The sequence below is a fragment of the Odontesthes bonariensis genome, chromosome 14 (genome assembly GCF_027942865.1).
Source record: "Odontesthes bonariensis isolate fOdoBon6 chromosome 14, fOdoBon6.hap1, whole genome shotgun sequence".
Classification (NCBI taxonomy): Eukaryota; Metazoa; Chordata; class Actinopteri; order Atheriniformes; family Atherinopsidae; genus Odontesthes; species Odontesthes bonariensis.
In genome coordinates this window covers 13625036-13643870 of record NC_134519.1, presented here as the reverse complement: position 1 = coordinate 13643870, position 18835 = coordinate 13625036, and the positions used below count along the sequence as shown (strand labels likewise).

The following is an 18835-nucleotide window of genomic DNA, read 5'->3' as shown; positions in this document are numbered from 1 at the left end:
ACAATAAGTCAAAAATGAGATCTTGGAACAGTAACAAACAACAAAACACTCCTATATAAATGGTCAGGTGCAAGAAGTGGGGTAAAAAAGGCAATATCCAAAATATAACTTTGAAGGCCTTCAAAAAGCCTGGAGAACTACTGCTGAAGACCACTTCAAAAGACTGCAAGAATGTTCAACTCCTTCTCTCTCTTTTTCTTTCAAATACCTGTCATTTTTGTTCCATTGGACATCTATTCAGCAGTGTCACCACATTTCCAGATATCAGCTATCACAAGAAAACCTGGGGATTTTCAGCAAGGGCACTATTTCCTCTTGCATTTAGACATGAAATATTGATGGGCACACAAATCTTTGAACCAGGACCTATATTGAATGATAACAAAGTGACCAGCTACTGTGAAACAGATGAAAGGCAAACAACCATGGGAAACCTAAAGTGCATGTATTTACACCTGACAGGCTCATGTTGTTTTCATAAGACTCTGACAAGATAATGGAAAAGATGTCCAACCGAAGGAAAAGTCATGCTCTGAAATCTCATTGGGAGCTGAGATACTGAAGGAAGAGTTAATTGCAAAACAGTGAGTACAGGCATCTGACCTGGGAAGAGTGGAGTGACTACATGGTAGGAATAGAAATTTTTGCTTTCTAAAAAGACCCAGTGTTTCGTGTTTGTGCTTTTCCAAATGGTGGCGAACAAAATGTCGAGCCAAATCTCTGCAAGCTCTCACAGAGTACATTTGGGGGAAATGAATGTAAAAGATACCGTGCTTACAATGGGCATTGCAAACCATTGTATTTGCAGTTAGCATTTAGACCGGAACCACGACTGCCATTCAAATAGGGGAAGAAATCCCTCTTAGATGACCTTTTTCATAAGAAAAACACTGTTCCATGAGCAGAGTTACCTGATACAAATCAATCCTACTCAAATAAGTATAGCAGGCCATCAGATAAAAAATTCCCATCTAAATAGTTGAAATTCGTCTACAGTCTCGGCTCTGGCATGCAGATCAACTCTCTGTCAGCAGTGTATTTTTTGTGTAAGAATCTGATCGTTAAAAACATGGTCTGGACAAATCAGAATTGTTATGAATCATCCTATAAAACAACTGCAAATAAAAAAAGAACTAAAAAGATTGTTTTAGTTCTTTTCAAACAGCACGCACAACATAAAACTAAGTCTGCCTCACTTTGCAGAACACGTCTTCCCCAAGATATCACATTGCAGCTGTTTAGAATTTGTCGGTCACAGCATTCTTGCTAAATATGAGCGAGACTTTTTGTGCCAATAAATAATTTACACCAATATATAATGGAAAATGGGCCCAGACTGAAAATCCTGAAATTTTCTTATAACTCGTGGTGTGCAACATAATCATTGATGGAATGAACGGTCAAAACTACAGCTCAGCTTATATGAAGCCAGAATTGACCTTAAAATACTCTATTGTATGCATCTTACTGTTAGTGTAAATTGACTGTCAATCCACATATAATGAGAAGCGTTCAATACAAGCTAAATTAAGTTTATGCAAATACTATCTGAACCAGGTCCATCTAAGATAAACCAGGGGAGTAACTCATTAAACCACACATCTGCTGCTTGAGTGCCAAAAAGCAAAGACGAGGAGTTCTGTTGAAAAGGAAAGCAACATGCTAGAGACATGAGCCGCTATCGGTGGGACCGCTCGACAACAATCAGATGAATCAGAGCAGGAATGTTCACCTGCTGGGGACAAATCAAAGAGAAAGACCAGGAGGACAGAGAAATGGGCTGTTCAATATTCACTCAGCTCAGGCTTGGAGTTGCATACAATTTTACGATCTAGACGGAGCCTTGATGATTCTCGATAATCACCACTCTTGAAGCAACATAGAGAGATTGTAAAGAAGAAAAAAGAAGGAAATAAGTGTTGACGCACAGAGAGAGAAAGAGAGGGGGAGAGAATGAGAGGAAAGAAAAGAGATTACCCTACAGGGGGAAATGCAAGACAAAAGACGAGAGAGGTGGAGTGGGAGGATGGCAGAACAGAGCTCTTTCACAGCGACAGCACTGCTTAATTCCTCTGCAGGGGTTCAAAGGGGCTGTGTGTGTGTGTATGGCAAATGGGATCTTTAATAACCCGTGAGAAGGGATTCACACATACTCACACACACTCAAGATAAACGCACGGAAAACACGCACAGACACACGCACGCCCCCGTGCACGGGGGTTGACATTTTCTCTCAGTTCCATTGTTCCCTCGGCCTGGCTCACCTTGACATCAGAGGCAGCAGGACTCATTACCAGCTGGGAGGAATAAAAGGAGCTCATGGAGGGAGGAGGAGCAAGGACCAGGGGAGGAGGAAGAAGATCAGGAGGAAATAGGAAGAAGGCTGATGCTTAGACGGGCACCCTTATACAACCACCACTCCAACCCACCTACTTCACCACCGTGTGAGGATAAAATCTGAATTCACTCAGCCTGACTCCACTGGCAGTATCAGTTGGATATGATGGCCAAAATATTTACTTTATTTTCTCCCATTGGCCATTTTGTAAAATTTTCTTTAAAAATGGTCATAGTTATATCCTGAGGATAATAACAGCTACAAAAGTGCTAATAAACAAGAGACCTATCAAAAGACTGAAACAGATTGTTCAGTTTGGCTGAAAAAGAAATTAGGGGAAAAGCTCAATAGAAATTACACAATTAAGGAAAAAGTTGAGTCTTGAGTCACCTTTAGATATTTTCCATCAGCAGTTAAGGTCAAATCAGTGTTTCTGAACATCACAGACAGAAAATACCTTTTTCCCATGTTTTATGAAAGAAACACTTAGTGACAAACCACACACTTCCCACCGGCATTCACACGATTTCACAAACACAAACAAGTTAGCAGTGAGAGTATGTGGAGACTGATGCTATGCTGTAACAGAGTTATCGTCATGCAATTTTCCAGGAGCTGGATAAACTTGTCAGATGTGGCCCAGATCTGGCAAATGAGAGTGGGCCGCACACCTGCGAGTTTAACTTGTCCCATATGAGCCTGGTCTAGGCCACAACAATTGTGTTGTGTAGGAAATTTCACAATACTTTATTTCATAGCAGTTTAGTTCACACAGGGACTCAGTGAGCTTACAGGGGTGCCTGCATCTTCTCTGCCATTATGTGTTAATCTTTTATGGACATGTGCAATGTTTGAAAGCAGAGCAAACATTACACAAACTTTACGTAGACACGTGTATGATTGTTGGACAGCTGTTTATTACCTGGAGTCTGGTAGTTGAGTCTTCTCATCTCCACGGGATCGGAGGAGTTGGCCAACAGGGAGTCTTTCACCCCGCCTGAGTGCTCATCCTTTGGTAAGGGTGATGCCCGCTTTCTGAGGTGGCAAAAACAGACAATAGGTCCATAACCACATCATGCTGAAGCCACCTACAACCTAATTCAAGGAGCTCCTACTTTGTCATCAGTTCTGCATGCAAACTGAAAGGAGAATTGACAGAATGACTTAAAACGACATCAATTATTCTTCTATATGCAGGCACTTTGACTCATTTGCTCACTTGATGAGCTTAATAGCGTACATAATGGCTCTCAAAACTAGTTCTGAGGATCAGTAATTCAAGAGACAGTAAGTACCTGGGCCTTGTTCCAATTAGTTTGAAAAAACTTGAGTTTAACACCGTAATTTTGCTAGAGTGGGCTAGGCTGGGTTTGTTGCTGGATAGGTGGCAGCTGCTGTGTGGGAATGTGTACATGAGTATGTGTTTGCAAAGACTCATATGTGTGCTTTTCACTGCTGCGCATGTGTGTGCTAACAACACATTGTGTTTACTGGCTTTCCAGATTGAGAGGAAAACAGGCGGATGCTGTAATTAGCTAATCAGCTGGGTGGCACAACATTGGATAATTAGACCAGTTCTGCAGCACCTGTGCTGCCAGGCCTTGCCTAACTGTGTCTAGCATGGAACAGAAGAGAACGGCATAGCTTGGACAGGCTCAGCTCATTCGACCATAGGTTTGTCCATCAGGTGGAGAAAATGAAAGCAAACGCAGCATGTCTGTGTTCAGACAGCCAGCATCTGTTAACACACATACACACAAACAAGCACACAGACGTACACACATATACGTGCAGATACAGCTGCACACTCACAAGTCTTCTGACAGCAAATGGAAATGGGCGGAAAGAAGCATCAGGGTACCCTGTGGAAATTTCACATCTCATTGCACTCCATTTGCAAGTGGCGAGCATGGGTTTTAAGAAGGATCAAGGCCTTCTGTTAAGGCACATCGTGGTGAGAATACACAAAGCTGGTGGTGCCCATACAGCTTTAACCTGGTCCACCCTCAGCTGCTGGGGCATGGGCCTCACCGCCACCTGTTATCTTGGGCTGTAGGGGCTTAAGCTAGTGCTAGCGACAAGTCGGCTGATCTTTGACAAGCATCTCTCCTTTCCAGCTGAGAGCTGAACCAGACCGTGTCCAGTTTTCCCAGAGATCACTGATGGGTTGGATTGAGGGAGGGGATGAGAGCTAGGCATCTTCTATCTGTTCTTTACACATCTCATCTATCCCCCTGACCCAATCAGACGCCAATCTACATGACACTTTAATGCTGGCGTAAAGTAAACATGACAGCAATCCTTGTGGGGTTATTCATGCCTGGCTTAAAGTGAAGGCTAAGTTGTGGGAGAATCTATGTACACACACACATAGGCAGGGAGTGCTTGTGTGTGTGCAGAACAGGGTGTGCTTAATGAGAGTAGAACAGGGCCCATTGTTGAAGCTCCTTCTATGAGGAAGCAGAGAGAGAAGAAAAAAAAAGGCTAAGAGTGGAGAAATGAGTCTGGGTGGAAAATGTCAGCCTAAAAGATGGGAACATGTCTTTTTCAGAAGTTTCCCCGTTTGGCATTTACTTCACAATGGCCCTTTCAGCAGCAGGTGATGCCTTGGCATATTCAGATGGGGCCAATCTTGAAGGGGCGCACTGTCATGAGCTGGATAATGAAACGTTATGGAGATATACATGGCAGACAGGACAATCTGAGGAACATCAGCAGCAGATGTGGAACATGCACTGGAACGTTGGCGTGACCGTGGATGTCCTTTGACCTGAGTTATCGAGGGCTGCAGAGTCTGCTTTTTCTCACGTCTTGTAAAAATGACAAAATCATCTTAAAGAGGCTTCCCTTTAATCCGATTTGACTTTTCTTTGTGTCTTTGTCTCTTTGCTGTACGTATTATCAACTGAAGGTTAGAGGTAGCTGACTCTGCAACTCTACAGACCTCATGAACATCACCAGTTCCACAAGACAAATGAGTAGGACTTGGGTAGTGGAGGATGAAGTTACAACTGATGCGACAGTGACAGTACCCACCTTTCCTGTTTGCTGCATTCACAGGAGCAAAAAAAGAAGGGAGGAGGGGTTAAAGTGTAATTGTTATCCATAAAGTTTTCAAGTAATTTTTAATCTTAACTCTTCACTATTTACAGAAAGCTAAAAATTTCAGCAAAAAGTTGAAAGCATAGAATAAAGTATTATGGTAACAACTACTTGAGTCTTTAGAGAATAGCTTGATTATTGTTTGCTTCAGCTGTTGATCTTGGTGACTCTGCACTAACAAGTAGAGCTACAGTTTGATCATTCCTATGCACATTTGCTGCCATTCCATAGTGAAAAGGGCACACAACCTTCCCCACAGCCCATTCTGTCAATCTATGTCTACACAGAGAAAGGACTTCCAGACGGAGGATGTGCTACTCAGCAGTGAGCTGTCTCAAGGCCTATTATTAACCAGTCCTTTTCTAAGTGTGCTGGAGACAGCTGCTGCACAGCAGTCTGCAAGGCTGTGGATGGCAGGTTGGAAAACAGGTATCATGCGAAAAGTTGAATTTTGTAATAGGGCCGCCAGGACAAGATAGGATGTGGAACTTAATCAGGAGGAAGTCAAGTGAGGTAAATAATAGCTTGCAGGTAATAGATTCCCATACAAACGGTTTCTTTATAATGTCCAAACCACATTAGCATTTTAATTAAGTTCCTCTGCAGACAAACAAACTGCTGTGTAACATTAACTGGCCTTAAAAAGAAATGATTACTTTGCTATTTGGTTGATAATAATCAATAAATCCACCAAAAATAACAATTATACCAATTTGTTTGTTAGCAATTAAACTGCTATTGCTTTTCTTGTGAAATTGAGTTAATAATGATTTGATAAATAAAGTAAAATAAAGTAAATTGTCCATCATGGCTGCCAAAAGCCCAATTTGACATCGATTTATGTAAATAACAGATCAAAGCTCAATAACTTACAATTAAAACACAGAAAAGCTGCAACTTGTAAAAAGTCCTGAAGCAAAACATGAAAATGTTGGTATCTTTGTTTAATAAATCATTTGAAATCAATAAAAATCGTCAACTTACGGCCTGACCATCTATCTGTGTTTGCATTGAGAAGTATTATTCCCCATTTATCTGATCCTGCAAAGCATATTGTAGGTCTCTTTGTAATCGCAGCGTTCTGCACACGGGCAGCTCAAGTGCTTTAAAGAGATATTGACTGAGCTTTTAGCTAAGCCCTCATAGCAGCCTTCTGTTTCTTATTTGAAATGACCAGTGGTGATGCCAAAACGCATTTCTCACTCCTACCTAAGAGCCTTTGACAGCCAAGCTGTTCTTTTATTAGAGCCGCAATGTCAGCTGCCAATTCAACTGACACTTCACGTAGCATTGTTGAAAACAGCCAACTGGGCCAAAATCTTTTGTCTGAAATTCAAATCCTCTTCCCATAATGCTGTGTGCTATGGTAAGGAAATTAGATGTTATTGTTTGGTGTGTGAGCAGCCTGTTGCAAGCGCCTCATTACCATTCCTGATGCAACCAAAAGAAAGCTACAATCGTGGCTGCCATTGCAGCTCAACCCCTAAACAAACAGAGAAGAATGACCGATACACATGACTCTTACTTTTTAAAGAGAAGGATGGCAATGACGATGATGATGATGAGGATCACTGCCAACACTGGCCCCATGACCCACAACATTTCGGGGTGCTCCGCGTCTGCTGTGACCTGGATTGGGTCCGAGTAGGGACTGGCTGAAAATGTCATCTGTAAGGGAAAACAAAAGAGGGAAAATACAGAGCGTGAGAGCCGAGTCAGTTCGGACCTATAACATAATGCAATATAATAAATTCCCTTCATAACTCAATGTCATCTGGATTCCTAAGGGTGTTTATACTGTAAAGATCATTCACTTAAATAATTAAGACAGAATTAGAGCAACATGCATTTATTATGCAGTGCTTTTTGTGGCTAAAGTAAAATATAGAAAACAAATATATAGAAATGTAGAATTAGCTAATTTACCTCGGTCAGAGGAAGATATAAAATATGTGCATGCAGGCTTCTTTTTTCTGACACCCTGGCAACTCTGGGCCACCCTTTAGGAATGCAGTGGGACGAGCCAAAATGTTGGCTAATTAAGTTGTTACATTTTTACGTAAGCATTTCTGTTCGGGGAAACTGAGACGAAGTGTGCGAATGGAGGGTGTGAGAGACAGAGAGCTGGGGATAAGTGTGCATGTCCCTAGGTTCGCTGAGATAAATGGGGGCACAGATGAGGACTCATCTCTTCTTCATTAGTGTTCACACCGTGACGGAGGAGGAGGAGGGGGAGGTGACAGAGAGGGTGCGTTTCCACCTTGGTTGTAAATGAGACGTCTTTCCAGTCCACATCTCCAAATGACAGTGAGAAGGGGGGGGATGAGGGGTTGGTGTGTGGTGTGTGCGTGAGTGTATATATGAGGAGCGGATAGACAAGGCAATGCGGTATGGTGTTTTGAAAAAAAAAGAGTCCAAAGAAAAGGGAGAACAACTGAAGAGAGCAAGCTGACAGATGAGAAAGAGAGAGAGGGAGGTACACAGCATCTGTCATTAGAGCTCAGCAGGCCACTTATTGAATGCTGATAGGATATGCAGGTAGGACGGAGGGAGTGGGGTGTGCGCAGGGGTATGGGTGACAGATCGCAGACCTCGGAGGGATTTGGGCTCCCAGCATGCAGCGGGAGTGACGTGGCAGCAGGCAACAGTAATCCGCATCATTAGCTGCACAGCAGCCAGCTCTTTGGCACACAGGCAGATATTAATTGGAAAGATAAGCTGAGATGAGCTCAAAGAGTACTGCACTCAGTCATATAGTTCTGTTATCTCCCGTACTCTTGGGCAACTGCCGGGAAAATTTACATTATGGGTGTGTGTGTTACAGCATGTCTCAATTGTGTACGTGCAAACCAGAGTGTGCTCTGACATTAGGCACAGACATAAGGTAACTCAAGCAGGGAAGTGAAAAGATTCACATTTTCTTATAACAGCAGTGGTTTACAGCAGCGCTTTTAATTTATCTTTGTCTATCTCACTCACAAATACATATCGAACACAAGTGACCAGTTCTCCTCTGCTCTGTGCCCTTGCGAGGGACCTATTATCTGAGAGCAAAGAGAGTCAGCGCAGTGACGGGACCCTGCTCATGTGACGACACCACAAGGCTTCCTGTTCTTTCGGGAGGGTCCAAAAAGGCTTTAGGACATAGCCCTGCAGGGAATCCTGGGAAAATTTCTCTTTTTTTTTCTGGTCACAAATAACTGCAGCTGTGCTTTGAGAGACGGATAAGGGAGGAAGAGCAGGGGACAGAGCTGAACAAAAAGAGGGCTTTTTGTCTGTTGGTCACGGCGATGTAGTGGGATCATCCATTTGAACAGCCGTAATATCTGATAAAAGATCAGTCACGCAGTTAATAATTCTAGAGCCCTTGCACAAAGAAGCGGTGGTGCTGTGAAGGAATGTATGAGCCTGAGAATGAGTCAGAGACAGTGAGAGACATTAGTTTATCTCTTACAAGACCGAATCTTCATTGGGTTAAGTTGTGTACAGTGTGGACCATGGGTGGGTTTGGGTACATGAAAGGTTCAAATCCTTTGCTTGCAATTCCTATGCTTTTAAGTATGGATGAGAATATCTCTTTCATGGATTAGGTTTTGCATTTTTCACTGCTGTTGACCAACACTCCTGCGATCTGAAATGTTGCTGTAGCTAATAAACTTTTGATGCACGTCTTCTCAGGACGAGCCAGTTCACGGTTTCTACTTCTGAGTGTCTGCAAGAGTCCTTGTGGCTTTGAGTGATGTAAAAGGCACAAGAAGACTAGGCCTAACACAATTAAAAATGAACCATCGAACTGCAATTATTTGGGATACTTGCAATCGTATCTGCATAAAGCTTAATTTACCGATATGAAAACAAAGTATGAAAGCAAAGTCATATTTCCACAAAATTTCTGCCATTTAATAGACTCGAATTTTATAGCCTTGCAGACTGATTGTTTATGTCACCTTTTGCTCATCCTAGAGCTACTAATCCTGTTGTCATTAAGATGTTTTTTTTTTGTTGTTTTTCTTATCCTACTGCACGTGGAATGCATTAGCATTGCAGCCTGATTAATGCCTCAGTGTGTCTGCAATGTCCTGACTGATGTGGAAACCATGAATTGGTATTCGTAACATTATATTATCATAACCTTATCAACTAACCAGGAGCTGCAGTTGTCAATGAGCTTGTTCAAGTGTTTGGAGCTTGATATCAAAAGAAGTAGCAGTAATCTATTTAACTTTGTCATTCACATTTAATTCATATTTCACATCAGCTGCTATTCAGAGCTCATTTTAAGCTAACTTAACTGAAGTCTTAACTGCTCTCTCTATCATCAAAAAATTGATGACAGAGTTGCTCAAAAGCCCTGAGAGCTGGACCAAAATGGATTTCAAGAGACAATCAAATGCACAGAGCAAATTAAATATCGGTTACAGATTTGATAGAATTCTGCTAAACCTTATCCCAAGTGACAAGGGACCGCAAATGGATGCTTGCTAACAATACAAATCATACAGTCTGCAATGGACCATGGCAAGCATTATGAATGAATGACTGCATGAAGAAGTATTTGGTTACATCTGCAAGAGTGTGTACCTGTCAGTATATCTGTCGGTGTGAGCATATGTGAAACTGATGTTTCTCAAAGTCTTTCCTCATTCTCCTCTGAGCCTCCACAAGTGAATGTGTTTGTCTGTCTTGCGGAGAGCTTGTGTGTATGATTCGAAAGTGTTTTTCTGAAACCCAGCAAGTGAACAGGAGAAGGTGATGAGAGATGGCACAGAACGAGAAGTCAGCGAAGGAGCGACTAAGGTAGAGGTGCTATGGTACATGTAGCAGTAATATACTGAGTGTGATATCTGGCCTGTGGGCCACACAGCTTCCCAAGTCAGCGACTGCTCCACCATCCCCTGATGGCATTACGTGCAGCACGGGCACATTTGTTTCAGCTCGCCATTGACCCCGCAATCTCCCCGCCTCTCCGAAAGTGACTTAAATGAGCCGCAGGGTGTGTGCCAGACAAACAAACAAACACGCAGGGACGCCTGTTATGTATCCTCAGATTTCTCTGCCTCTCCAACGAGGCTGAGGAGCCCACACAATCCTCCTCAATGCATGACACAGGCAAAGACAGGGAGAGGGAGGAGACGGAAAAATAGAGGCGCCAAAGGTCAGAGTAGCATGCTATGTATGAGTATATGTTTATCTATGAGTAACAGAAATGTGGCTACAGGGTCTAGTCTACACTGTGAGATGACCCCTCTCCTTTGGCCTCTCCCTATACTTCTTTCTCTGCTCATCCCATCACATGTCCCCTATTCCATTCAACACCAGAACCCGAGATAACAAGACTTGGCTATACTGCCATTAACATGCAAATTATAAATCAGAAGGACAATGCAAAATTACACACAGAAAAAAAATTATTTGCACAAAGAGAAGTCAGAATTTAAGGCAAAACATTCTTCCTTCTTCATCTACCTATAGATTTCAAGCAAATTCGGAATAAAAAATTATTCTCTGTATGACTCAAGTCCTGGTTAAAATCTGCCCAGAACTGCACCCATAGAAACTAACTAGTTATGTGTGCAGATATTTTTTTTTAAATGCTGTGTGATCGATCTTGTTTCATTACAGGTTGCTGCTCTGGTTTTTATCAGCGCTGAGTATACATTATACAGCACTAACAGTAACATGCCATTGTAAGGATTGCTTGATCTATAAATGGTCATCAATGGACAACAATAAAACCACCTGCCCATAGTGTTGGTCTCAGCTTGTGCCAGCTCTGATCCATTAGGTTAAGAGAAGGGGACCTGTGGGGGTGTCCTGTGATGTCAGGCGCAAAGTTTCTTGATGGGATCTCTGTGGATCAGGCCTGTTCTGGTATATCACCATCGCTGTCGCTACACAGTTTTTATGGTGTGGCAGGGCAATCTTAAAATGCTTGAAATGGCAAGTGAACTTTTTTTATTGGTTGTTGAATGGCAGAGCACTTTGTCCTGATGATGGAGGCCGCTGGTGTTGGGGATGCTGTTGCCGGGGGCGAGTGTGCTTGTTCAGAAACAATGTATAAGTTGGTGTTATGTGTCAAAATAACATGCACCAAATCACCTGTTAGTGGTTTTAATGTTGCTGTTGATCTATGTATACACATACGTACAGTACATTAGGCACTGCTTTTACAACTCTCAGAGTTTCTCTGTTGTTGTTCCTAATAAATTAACAATTACATAAATAAAGAAAAATAATCCGTATATCTGGATGCATTGCTAGAGGGAAACACCTCTGGGGGCAGATGTAACATCGCACTGCTGAATATATATGTTGCCTACACTCCTACCACCCTTGAAAAGTTTTACTTGAATATGCTCATGTTCCCAAGTAGAGGAAGAAAAAAAAGGCTTCATTTTCATAATTCCCTCTTAATGCTGTTTGTCAAAGCCTTTCAAATTTTGAAAGAAGCCCGTCTTCAATGTTGGTGTTTTAAGCCTAAAGCAAGGGAATTAGTGCTACAAAGTCAAATCCTCTTGCTAGTGAGGAATATAGAAATGCCCGGATAGCATTCCAAACAGCAAAATGCGGTCAACACATGAGATTACTCTGTTTTGGTTTCTTTCTGGGCCAGAAGCTCACCTTTCTTTTATCACAAGAAAAGCACACATTAGCACAATCTCCTCCTTTGCCACTAGTTCACTTCCTCTCATCCGAGCTTCACAGGCTGGACCGGACACAAGGAAAACATTTTGCCATCCCTCTTTTCCTCTATCCAACACCTTCCCTCCTCTCTGTCTCACATCACACAGCATTTCATGCTACCTCCCTCCCTCACTCTCTTCTCGCATTAAATGATACTGTTTATACACACCCAGCATCTATCATCCCATTTCACACTTCCCCCGGCTTGTTTATTTGCCCTGGGTGCTGGGGAGACATGAAGGCACACTCCCTTCTCCTTCCTTTCTCTCATCCCCTTTGCCTTTCCTTCCTTCTTGTCTTCTCTTCAACCACTGCTGGCTGCTTGTGACCATTGATATACGGGGGCTTATTATACCCTGGCGGTCTTGTTTGATCTACACTAGGGGAGTTTGGGGTTGCAGTGAGGAAGCCTAGTAAAGACACAAGTCATTTATTCCAGTACTTGTTGTTTCATTCTCCTGGGTCTGGTGAAGATCCTGCTTGAGGCAGCCTCTGCCAACTGCTCGATCTTGCTGCACACTTTACCTTCTGTAACACTATGTTTGGTAATAAATGCTTGCAAGTGTCGAGTGGGGGGTGACAAAAACAAACGCTGCCGTGATATCTGAGTTTCCCAAAGAGTGTGGTTAAGGGATTGATGCAGCAATCAATGACGGCATGCCAACAGTCACCACCAAACATATTAGAATGTTTAAAGTGCACTAAAAAACCAAGTTGGGAAAAACAAATAAATCCCAGTTTTCAATATGCGCTGTGATGATTTTTTTTTTTTTAAACCAAAGTTTGTGTGACAGTATGATGCTGCTGCCAGATAAGGCTTTTGTTTTAAAAGAACACTTCTGAAAAAAGTCACACCGTAGTAAAATCTGGAAGTTCTACCTTTCAGTGTGCATATGTTTGCAAAAGTTCTAATGTTCAGCAGGTTTGAGAAACTTATTGTTTATATTTCATTTCTCGGTTTCAGTAGTATCCAAAAATGAATTCTCATTTTGGAATTTTGACTCTATTGAATATTTAGTCTATTTAGTTTATTCTTAAAACCTACTTTTGACTGTACTTCTGCAGCGTTGGTGCAGTCTTTGTCATGCACTAAAGAAAAGAACCTGCTTTAAAACTGTCCAATCCGGGGGGAGAAAGTGTCTCCTTTGCAGAGAGTTGAAGAAATCCGGTTTTCATTAAACAGGTTGTTGAAGTGAAGGTAAACATAGTTTAACACACCTTGTGAGTCAGGTCTGATTAATCCAAGTGATTTCGTTAGAAAGGTGGAAAAGTGCGACCCAGTTTAAGGAAGGGAAGTACACAGAAAGAGACAAATCTTGAGCCACACTGATCCAGCATGGTGTGTCTTACAGGTATGGTGAGAGTGTTGCGCAATGTTGGGATTTGAGCATCGCCTTTGAAGTCAAGTATATCACGGCTGCCCAGTACAGCCTCCTTTTCACATCCCTCCCCTTCTCTGAGTGGAGAAGAGGGGGTTTACTGGGGGAGGAGGGGCTTTAGGGACATGTAAAGTAGCATTTCAAGGGAATCAGACCAGCTTTACTGTTGGCCCTATGACCAGGCCCTCGACTTCCTCTTAACTCCAGCCGCACTAATCAATCTCCTCTGCGGTCTTAACGCTAGAGAAAGATGTAAAGAGGGAGAGGGATGCAGATAGGCAGAGAGAAAGAGAGAAAGAGCTCAGAGGAGGGAGTAAAGAGAAAGAACGAGGTGAAAAGTCTGGGATTTGGTTTTGGACATGAAGCAGTTGTGCTCTCCCCCCTCTGTGGATGCCCAGGGCCCAGCTACTGAATATGTATGTCCCGGGTACTGGAGGAGCCCAGAGCAATCGCAGAGTCTCATTCCTCTTGCAGTGAAGTTTAGCCCAAACCATCCCATGGAGAGCTGGGCCTCTGTGTTTGTGCTGTTTGACGAGTGCATAGTGCCTCCACTTAGAAAGCCATGAGTCTTGTATTAGCATTGTTAAGATTTCTGTGTGGGGCATTGTTGGCTGCAGAAATAGCGGAGCTAGATTTCTGATGTCACTGTCAACTGATAAGGGAGTTATTGGGACAAGCTACAATTACTTTTAGAGGCGTCTGTACTAAAGAGTAAGTGGCAGTAAGAGCAACAACGATATGGCTTGCCACTGCCATTTTGGGAACGCTTGAGGGGCAGGATGGTTGGAGCTCATGGCAAACTTAAATAGTTGGTGTAAAAAAAGAGAAGCTGCTACAAAAAATTAACAGAACACGTTCAGGTGACTTCTGCTTTCCTCAGAAGCTAATATAACATACTGTCAAGTAAGACTGCCTGCCCTTATCAGTCGGTGGAAAACGTGTGTGTGTCTTACGTAATTAGCTGCGCTGTCTGTCTCTTCATATTCAAGTACTGCCAGGACGAAGCAGAGATACTCCTGCTGACTGGTCAGGGGCTTGTTGTAGAAGTTGCCGTATCGCAGCTCATCACCCAGGGTAAAGGTGGTTGGCAGGGCATGCAATTTAGCTGCAATGTATGGCTTGGAGGAGTCCAGGTGACGCCTGCGCCTTAGGACCGGTCCCTCACTTGACCTGAGCAACTGGAGGAAAGGTAAAGTGCAACGGTTAACATCAAAATTAGCAAGAGTGCACACTGAGCCAACCTCTGACATCTGACAACTTGTCAGGCGTGTAGCAATGATCAAATAAATTCTAACATTTTCTGCATCAGGGAAAAAAATATACACTCGTGGGTTGAGTTTGGACAAACACTACCTTACATGCAACACAATAGCTGAATTAAAAAAATCCATCAGCTCATGAAATCTTAAAATAACAAAGCCTTTTAACTGATGGTATAAGTCCAGGTCTCGTTCTGCCTCTATAAGAGATAAAGGCTACGGCTACACGAAAACGAAACGAGGTTTTTTTTGAAAACGGGTACGAAAATTCTTGCGACCACACGGAAACGCGCTGCTGTCCAGACGAAAACGGATGAAAACGATGAAACGATGCAGTACACACGCCACTGTGTCACGCCACGCTGTGAGACAATAGAGAAGTGTTAAAATTGGCTCACAGCGTCAACGTGTGACTGACGCAAAAACGTTTTAGCTGTAACAATGGAAACGAAACGAGGCCGTTTTCAAACTTTCCCACTCTGGAACCCGTTTTCAAAAACTATCGTTTTGGGGTAGTGGGAACGCCGGCTCCGTGTGGCCGCGACAGCGAAACGATAAGAAAAAGTATCGTTTACAGTGAAAAACGTTTTCGTGTAGCCACAGCCAAAGATTCCACTGAGTTAAAATGCCCTTTGCACCCTGATACAACAGCAAACAATGCAGCCAAGCCACGAAGTGAGCAATTAGCGCTTGCTCCAGCACACAATCTCAGCATGACTGCCAGCCTGGTTAATAAATGAGCAGGAGCATACAGCACTGCGGCATTGGGTTTTTAGCAGCATTTTGTTTTCTGTCAGTGATGTCTGATGTGCTGTTCCAGATGTAGCTTTATTAAATCATTATGTTGGAGGGTAGAGACAATAGCCTGCTCAGTGTTTAATGACTCAGGGAGTTCCATCTCTTTCTTGGTCTCCTCTGTTATTTCTACAGGGAGCATGAACAATAGCGATTGAAACTAACAAGCCTAGTAGTTTACTTAAAAATTCTGCTATTAATATTCAGGCATGTCATTTAGCTTAAATTCCCCCATGGCCAAGGAAGACCTTTATTCAAAAGAATAATAAAGCAGTCATAAATCTTTAACTTCATTTGAAGAGCTTGTCTAAAATTTGGTGTGAAACTTGCAAGCACAAACTATAAAAGGTAGCACAGTAATTTGTAAATACTGATTCATAAAGTGCCATATAAATAACATTTAATTAGTTAACAACCACACCAATTGTTACACAACATTAAGACTTTCCTCTGTGCACGCAAACTGTTAAATTCAACAGATGGGCACTGGCTGCAGACCTGGCATCCAATCAGGTTACTCCCCACCTACTTGAGTGAGTCATTGTTTGAAATCTCTGCCCAGACACCTCTTCCTCCCTGAGCCCAGGAGGGCAGAGCTAATTAGCTCTAACCAGTGACTCCCTACCCAGTTGGAAGGAAAGATGCCATTTGTGACCCCTGACCTGGCACATTAGTCAGTCAGCCACTGCCTTGCACTCACCTCATCCAGGTCCATCTCGTCTGGATTGTTCCACCGACGCGTTGCCTGGGACACCGGCACCACCACGATGTAGTACCACCTGCCAGGAAAAATAAAGCCTGTGTAAAGTGTACATACTTCCACTGTGAGGCTTGTTGGGACGAATTCAAAAACTAAGGGGTGCACAAGCCGGTCCGACCAAGGTCGAACACCAGCAGACTGGCACTGCATTCTCCAATTAATGACTAATCACTAAGAACATCTGCCATGTAGACTGAAACAAACACTATCCCAGTGAGGGGAGCCTTCAGCTAATAGAAATCCCCGTAGGATTCCTAAGGTTAATAAGAGCAGCTATGTAAGTAGCTGTGTGTGCGTGTTCTTCTCCTGCTATCATTAAAAAGACCAAAATAGAGGGAAATGAAAGACAGTAGAAAGGCATTAAGGGTCAAACTAAGGAGTTTTGACAACGAATTAAGGGGCGTGCTCGTGAGAACACAATGTTCAAATGCTTGTGTGAGTGTATATTTGTTGGCTCTCTCTTGCTTTCTCGCTTGTTTTCTCTGAGACTGCTTTCCCACTGCTAAAAGTTTCCTCCCCATTGCAGCATTTCATACAACGAGCTGCTGCTGACAGCAAAAGCAGCTGTCTGTCTCCCCTTCTTTCCAGGCTTCGCATCTGTGATTCAACAGTCACTCAAGTCGGGAGTGGGAAGACATGTTTAACAAGACTCCTCACAGCCCCTCTCACCCATTCCCAATCACCTGCACTCTTTGTCTGCCAATCTATGCTGGACCTTGGCGAGCTTTGACAGCCCTGTAATCTTTTTTTACCAATCAATGCTGTGCACTCTTCTTACAAAGATGCATCTCTATGTCTGCGCATCTGAAGGAAAGCCTTTACTTGCAACCCTGCACTCAACAGTTTGCATCAACAGGGCTTAACCTGATGGTAAGTCTCAATTATCATCAGCCTGTGTGTAATAAAGATGGCTGAAAGCAACAGTTGGAGTTTGAAGTTTCAGAATAGTTTTTTAGTATTGATCTGATACAAATGTGCCATTTGGGGCTGCAGTTGTTTAGTTTCAGATATATCAACATATTGTCAAGAACCGAATAATCCTTTTGGGGTAAAGTTACCCTACAAATTATTTATCAAAGGTATCGACTTAATCTACGTGTTTTTTAGTTAGGTTAGTTAAATATTTTAGCATTAATTGCACTAAAAATAGTATTTATAGATGATATAGTTATTTATTTACTTAATTTACTTATTACTTACTTAATCATTTTCTCTATTTCCCCAAACATTCATACATTTATTTGCTGTTATATTTACTTATTCTATTCACACATTCCCTTGAATTATTATTAGTATTATTATTACTAATAATTTTTGTCTTGTTATGTTTCTTTGTCTTATTATGTAAATTAATTTGGCTGTAATTCAAGCACAGTAGCCCTGGCCAGCAGGAATTCGGTGTTCGACGGTCTTTTAAGTGTATTTACTCAGTCTTGTATGAAGTTATTTTTTATTTTGGGGGGAAGGAGAATGGGAAGGAGCCAACCCTGCTTGACTCAGCACTGACCTGACACGAGTGGTGGTCTGGACCTTTGGCAGGATGATTGTCATCTTGCCACCTTGAGCCTGGTGATTGTTTGGCTTGGTTTTGATCAGGTCTGGGGCAGTGCGGATGGACACCTTCTGCTGCAGACCTCCAGCAATGTTGCCTCTGCTTGTCAGCACAAATGAGTAGTCGGTGTTGGGCTGCAGCTGTGTGATCAGCTTCCTTTTCAAGTTCCCCAGCACTTCCACACTTTGCTGGTTATATAAGATCTGTAAGCACACAGTGGGGGAAACTACAGAGTTATGGGTTGAAAAAAAGATACATTCACATTCATCCAAGCACGCTACTCTGGCTGTCTATTTTTTGAAATGCATGCATTAGGAAGCAAAAAACAACAGCAGTACAGTCCCATGGGAGGTGCTCATCTCACCTGACACCTCATCTTACATCCTTCCATCACACTTGCCTACTGGTGCATATCCAACAGTTCTTTACACTTCAGATTGCCTATGCTCCTTTTAAATGGAGTGGGAATTGATGCAATATCATTGTGACAGATTATTACACCTCATAAATGAGCATGAATCTGCACAATAAGACAATCAAAAGGGCTAAAACTTAAAAGTGTTGTAATGAAATGCAATTATATTACAAATGTATGAGCTATACATGCATCATACAGAACTGGGTTCAAGTAACAATCATAATAGCTTTCCTTAGTAAAAATGCAATTAGAATTAATGGACTGTATCTTAATTCGTCATTCGCTATGATAATCTTATCAAGAATCTTCTTTTTTTAAGTTTGATCTGAGTATTGAATAGAATATTTCCTGGTTGGGTGGCACTCACCTTAAAAGGAAGCTGGGGTTTGTAATTTGGTGGCAAATCCCAGGTGAGCAGGACGGATGTTTTTGTGACAGCTTTGACACCAAAGTTAAGGGTTGGAAAATCTAGAATGAGAATTTTTTTTAGTTAATATTATAAGTTAGGCATCCTGTACACAACGACACTAAAATCTAGGTGTGTAATT

General features: G+C 42.4%; 1 protein-coding gene across 19 annotated transcripts in view; it reads right to left on the bottom strand.

Annotated features, from left to right (window-relative positions):
- Positions 1-18835, bottom strand: part of LOC142398801 (receptor-type tyrosine-protein phosphatase F) — a 171995-nt gene that overhangs the window by 29380 nt on the left and 123780 nt on the right. For all 19 annotated transcript variants that reach the window (XM_075482978.1, XM_075482976.1, XM_075482984.1 and 16 more), the window contains 6 exons: positions 18655-18755; positions 17825-18072; positions 16258-16336; positions 14457-14681; positions 6966-7108; positions 3261-3373 (listed from right to left, as the gene is read on the bottom strand). In XM_075482978.1, the coding sequence (XP_075339093.1) occupies positions 3261-3373; positions 6966-7108; positions 14457-14681; positions 16258-16336; positions 17825-18072; positions 18655-18755 (909 nt within the window). The remainder of the gene's footprint in view (positions 1-3260; positions 3374-6965; positions 7109-14456; positions 14682-16257; positions 16337-17824; positions 18073-18654; positions 18756-18835) is intronic.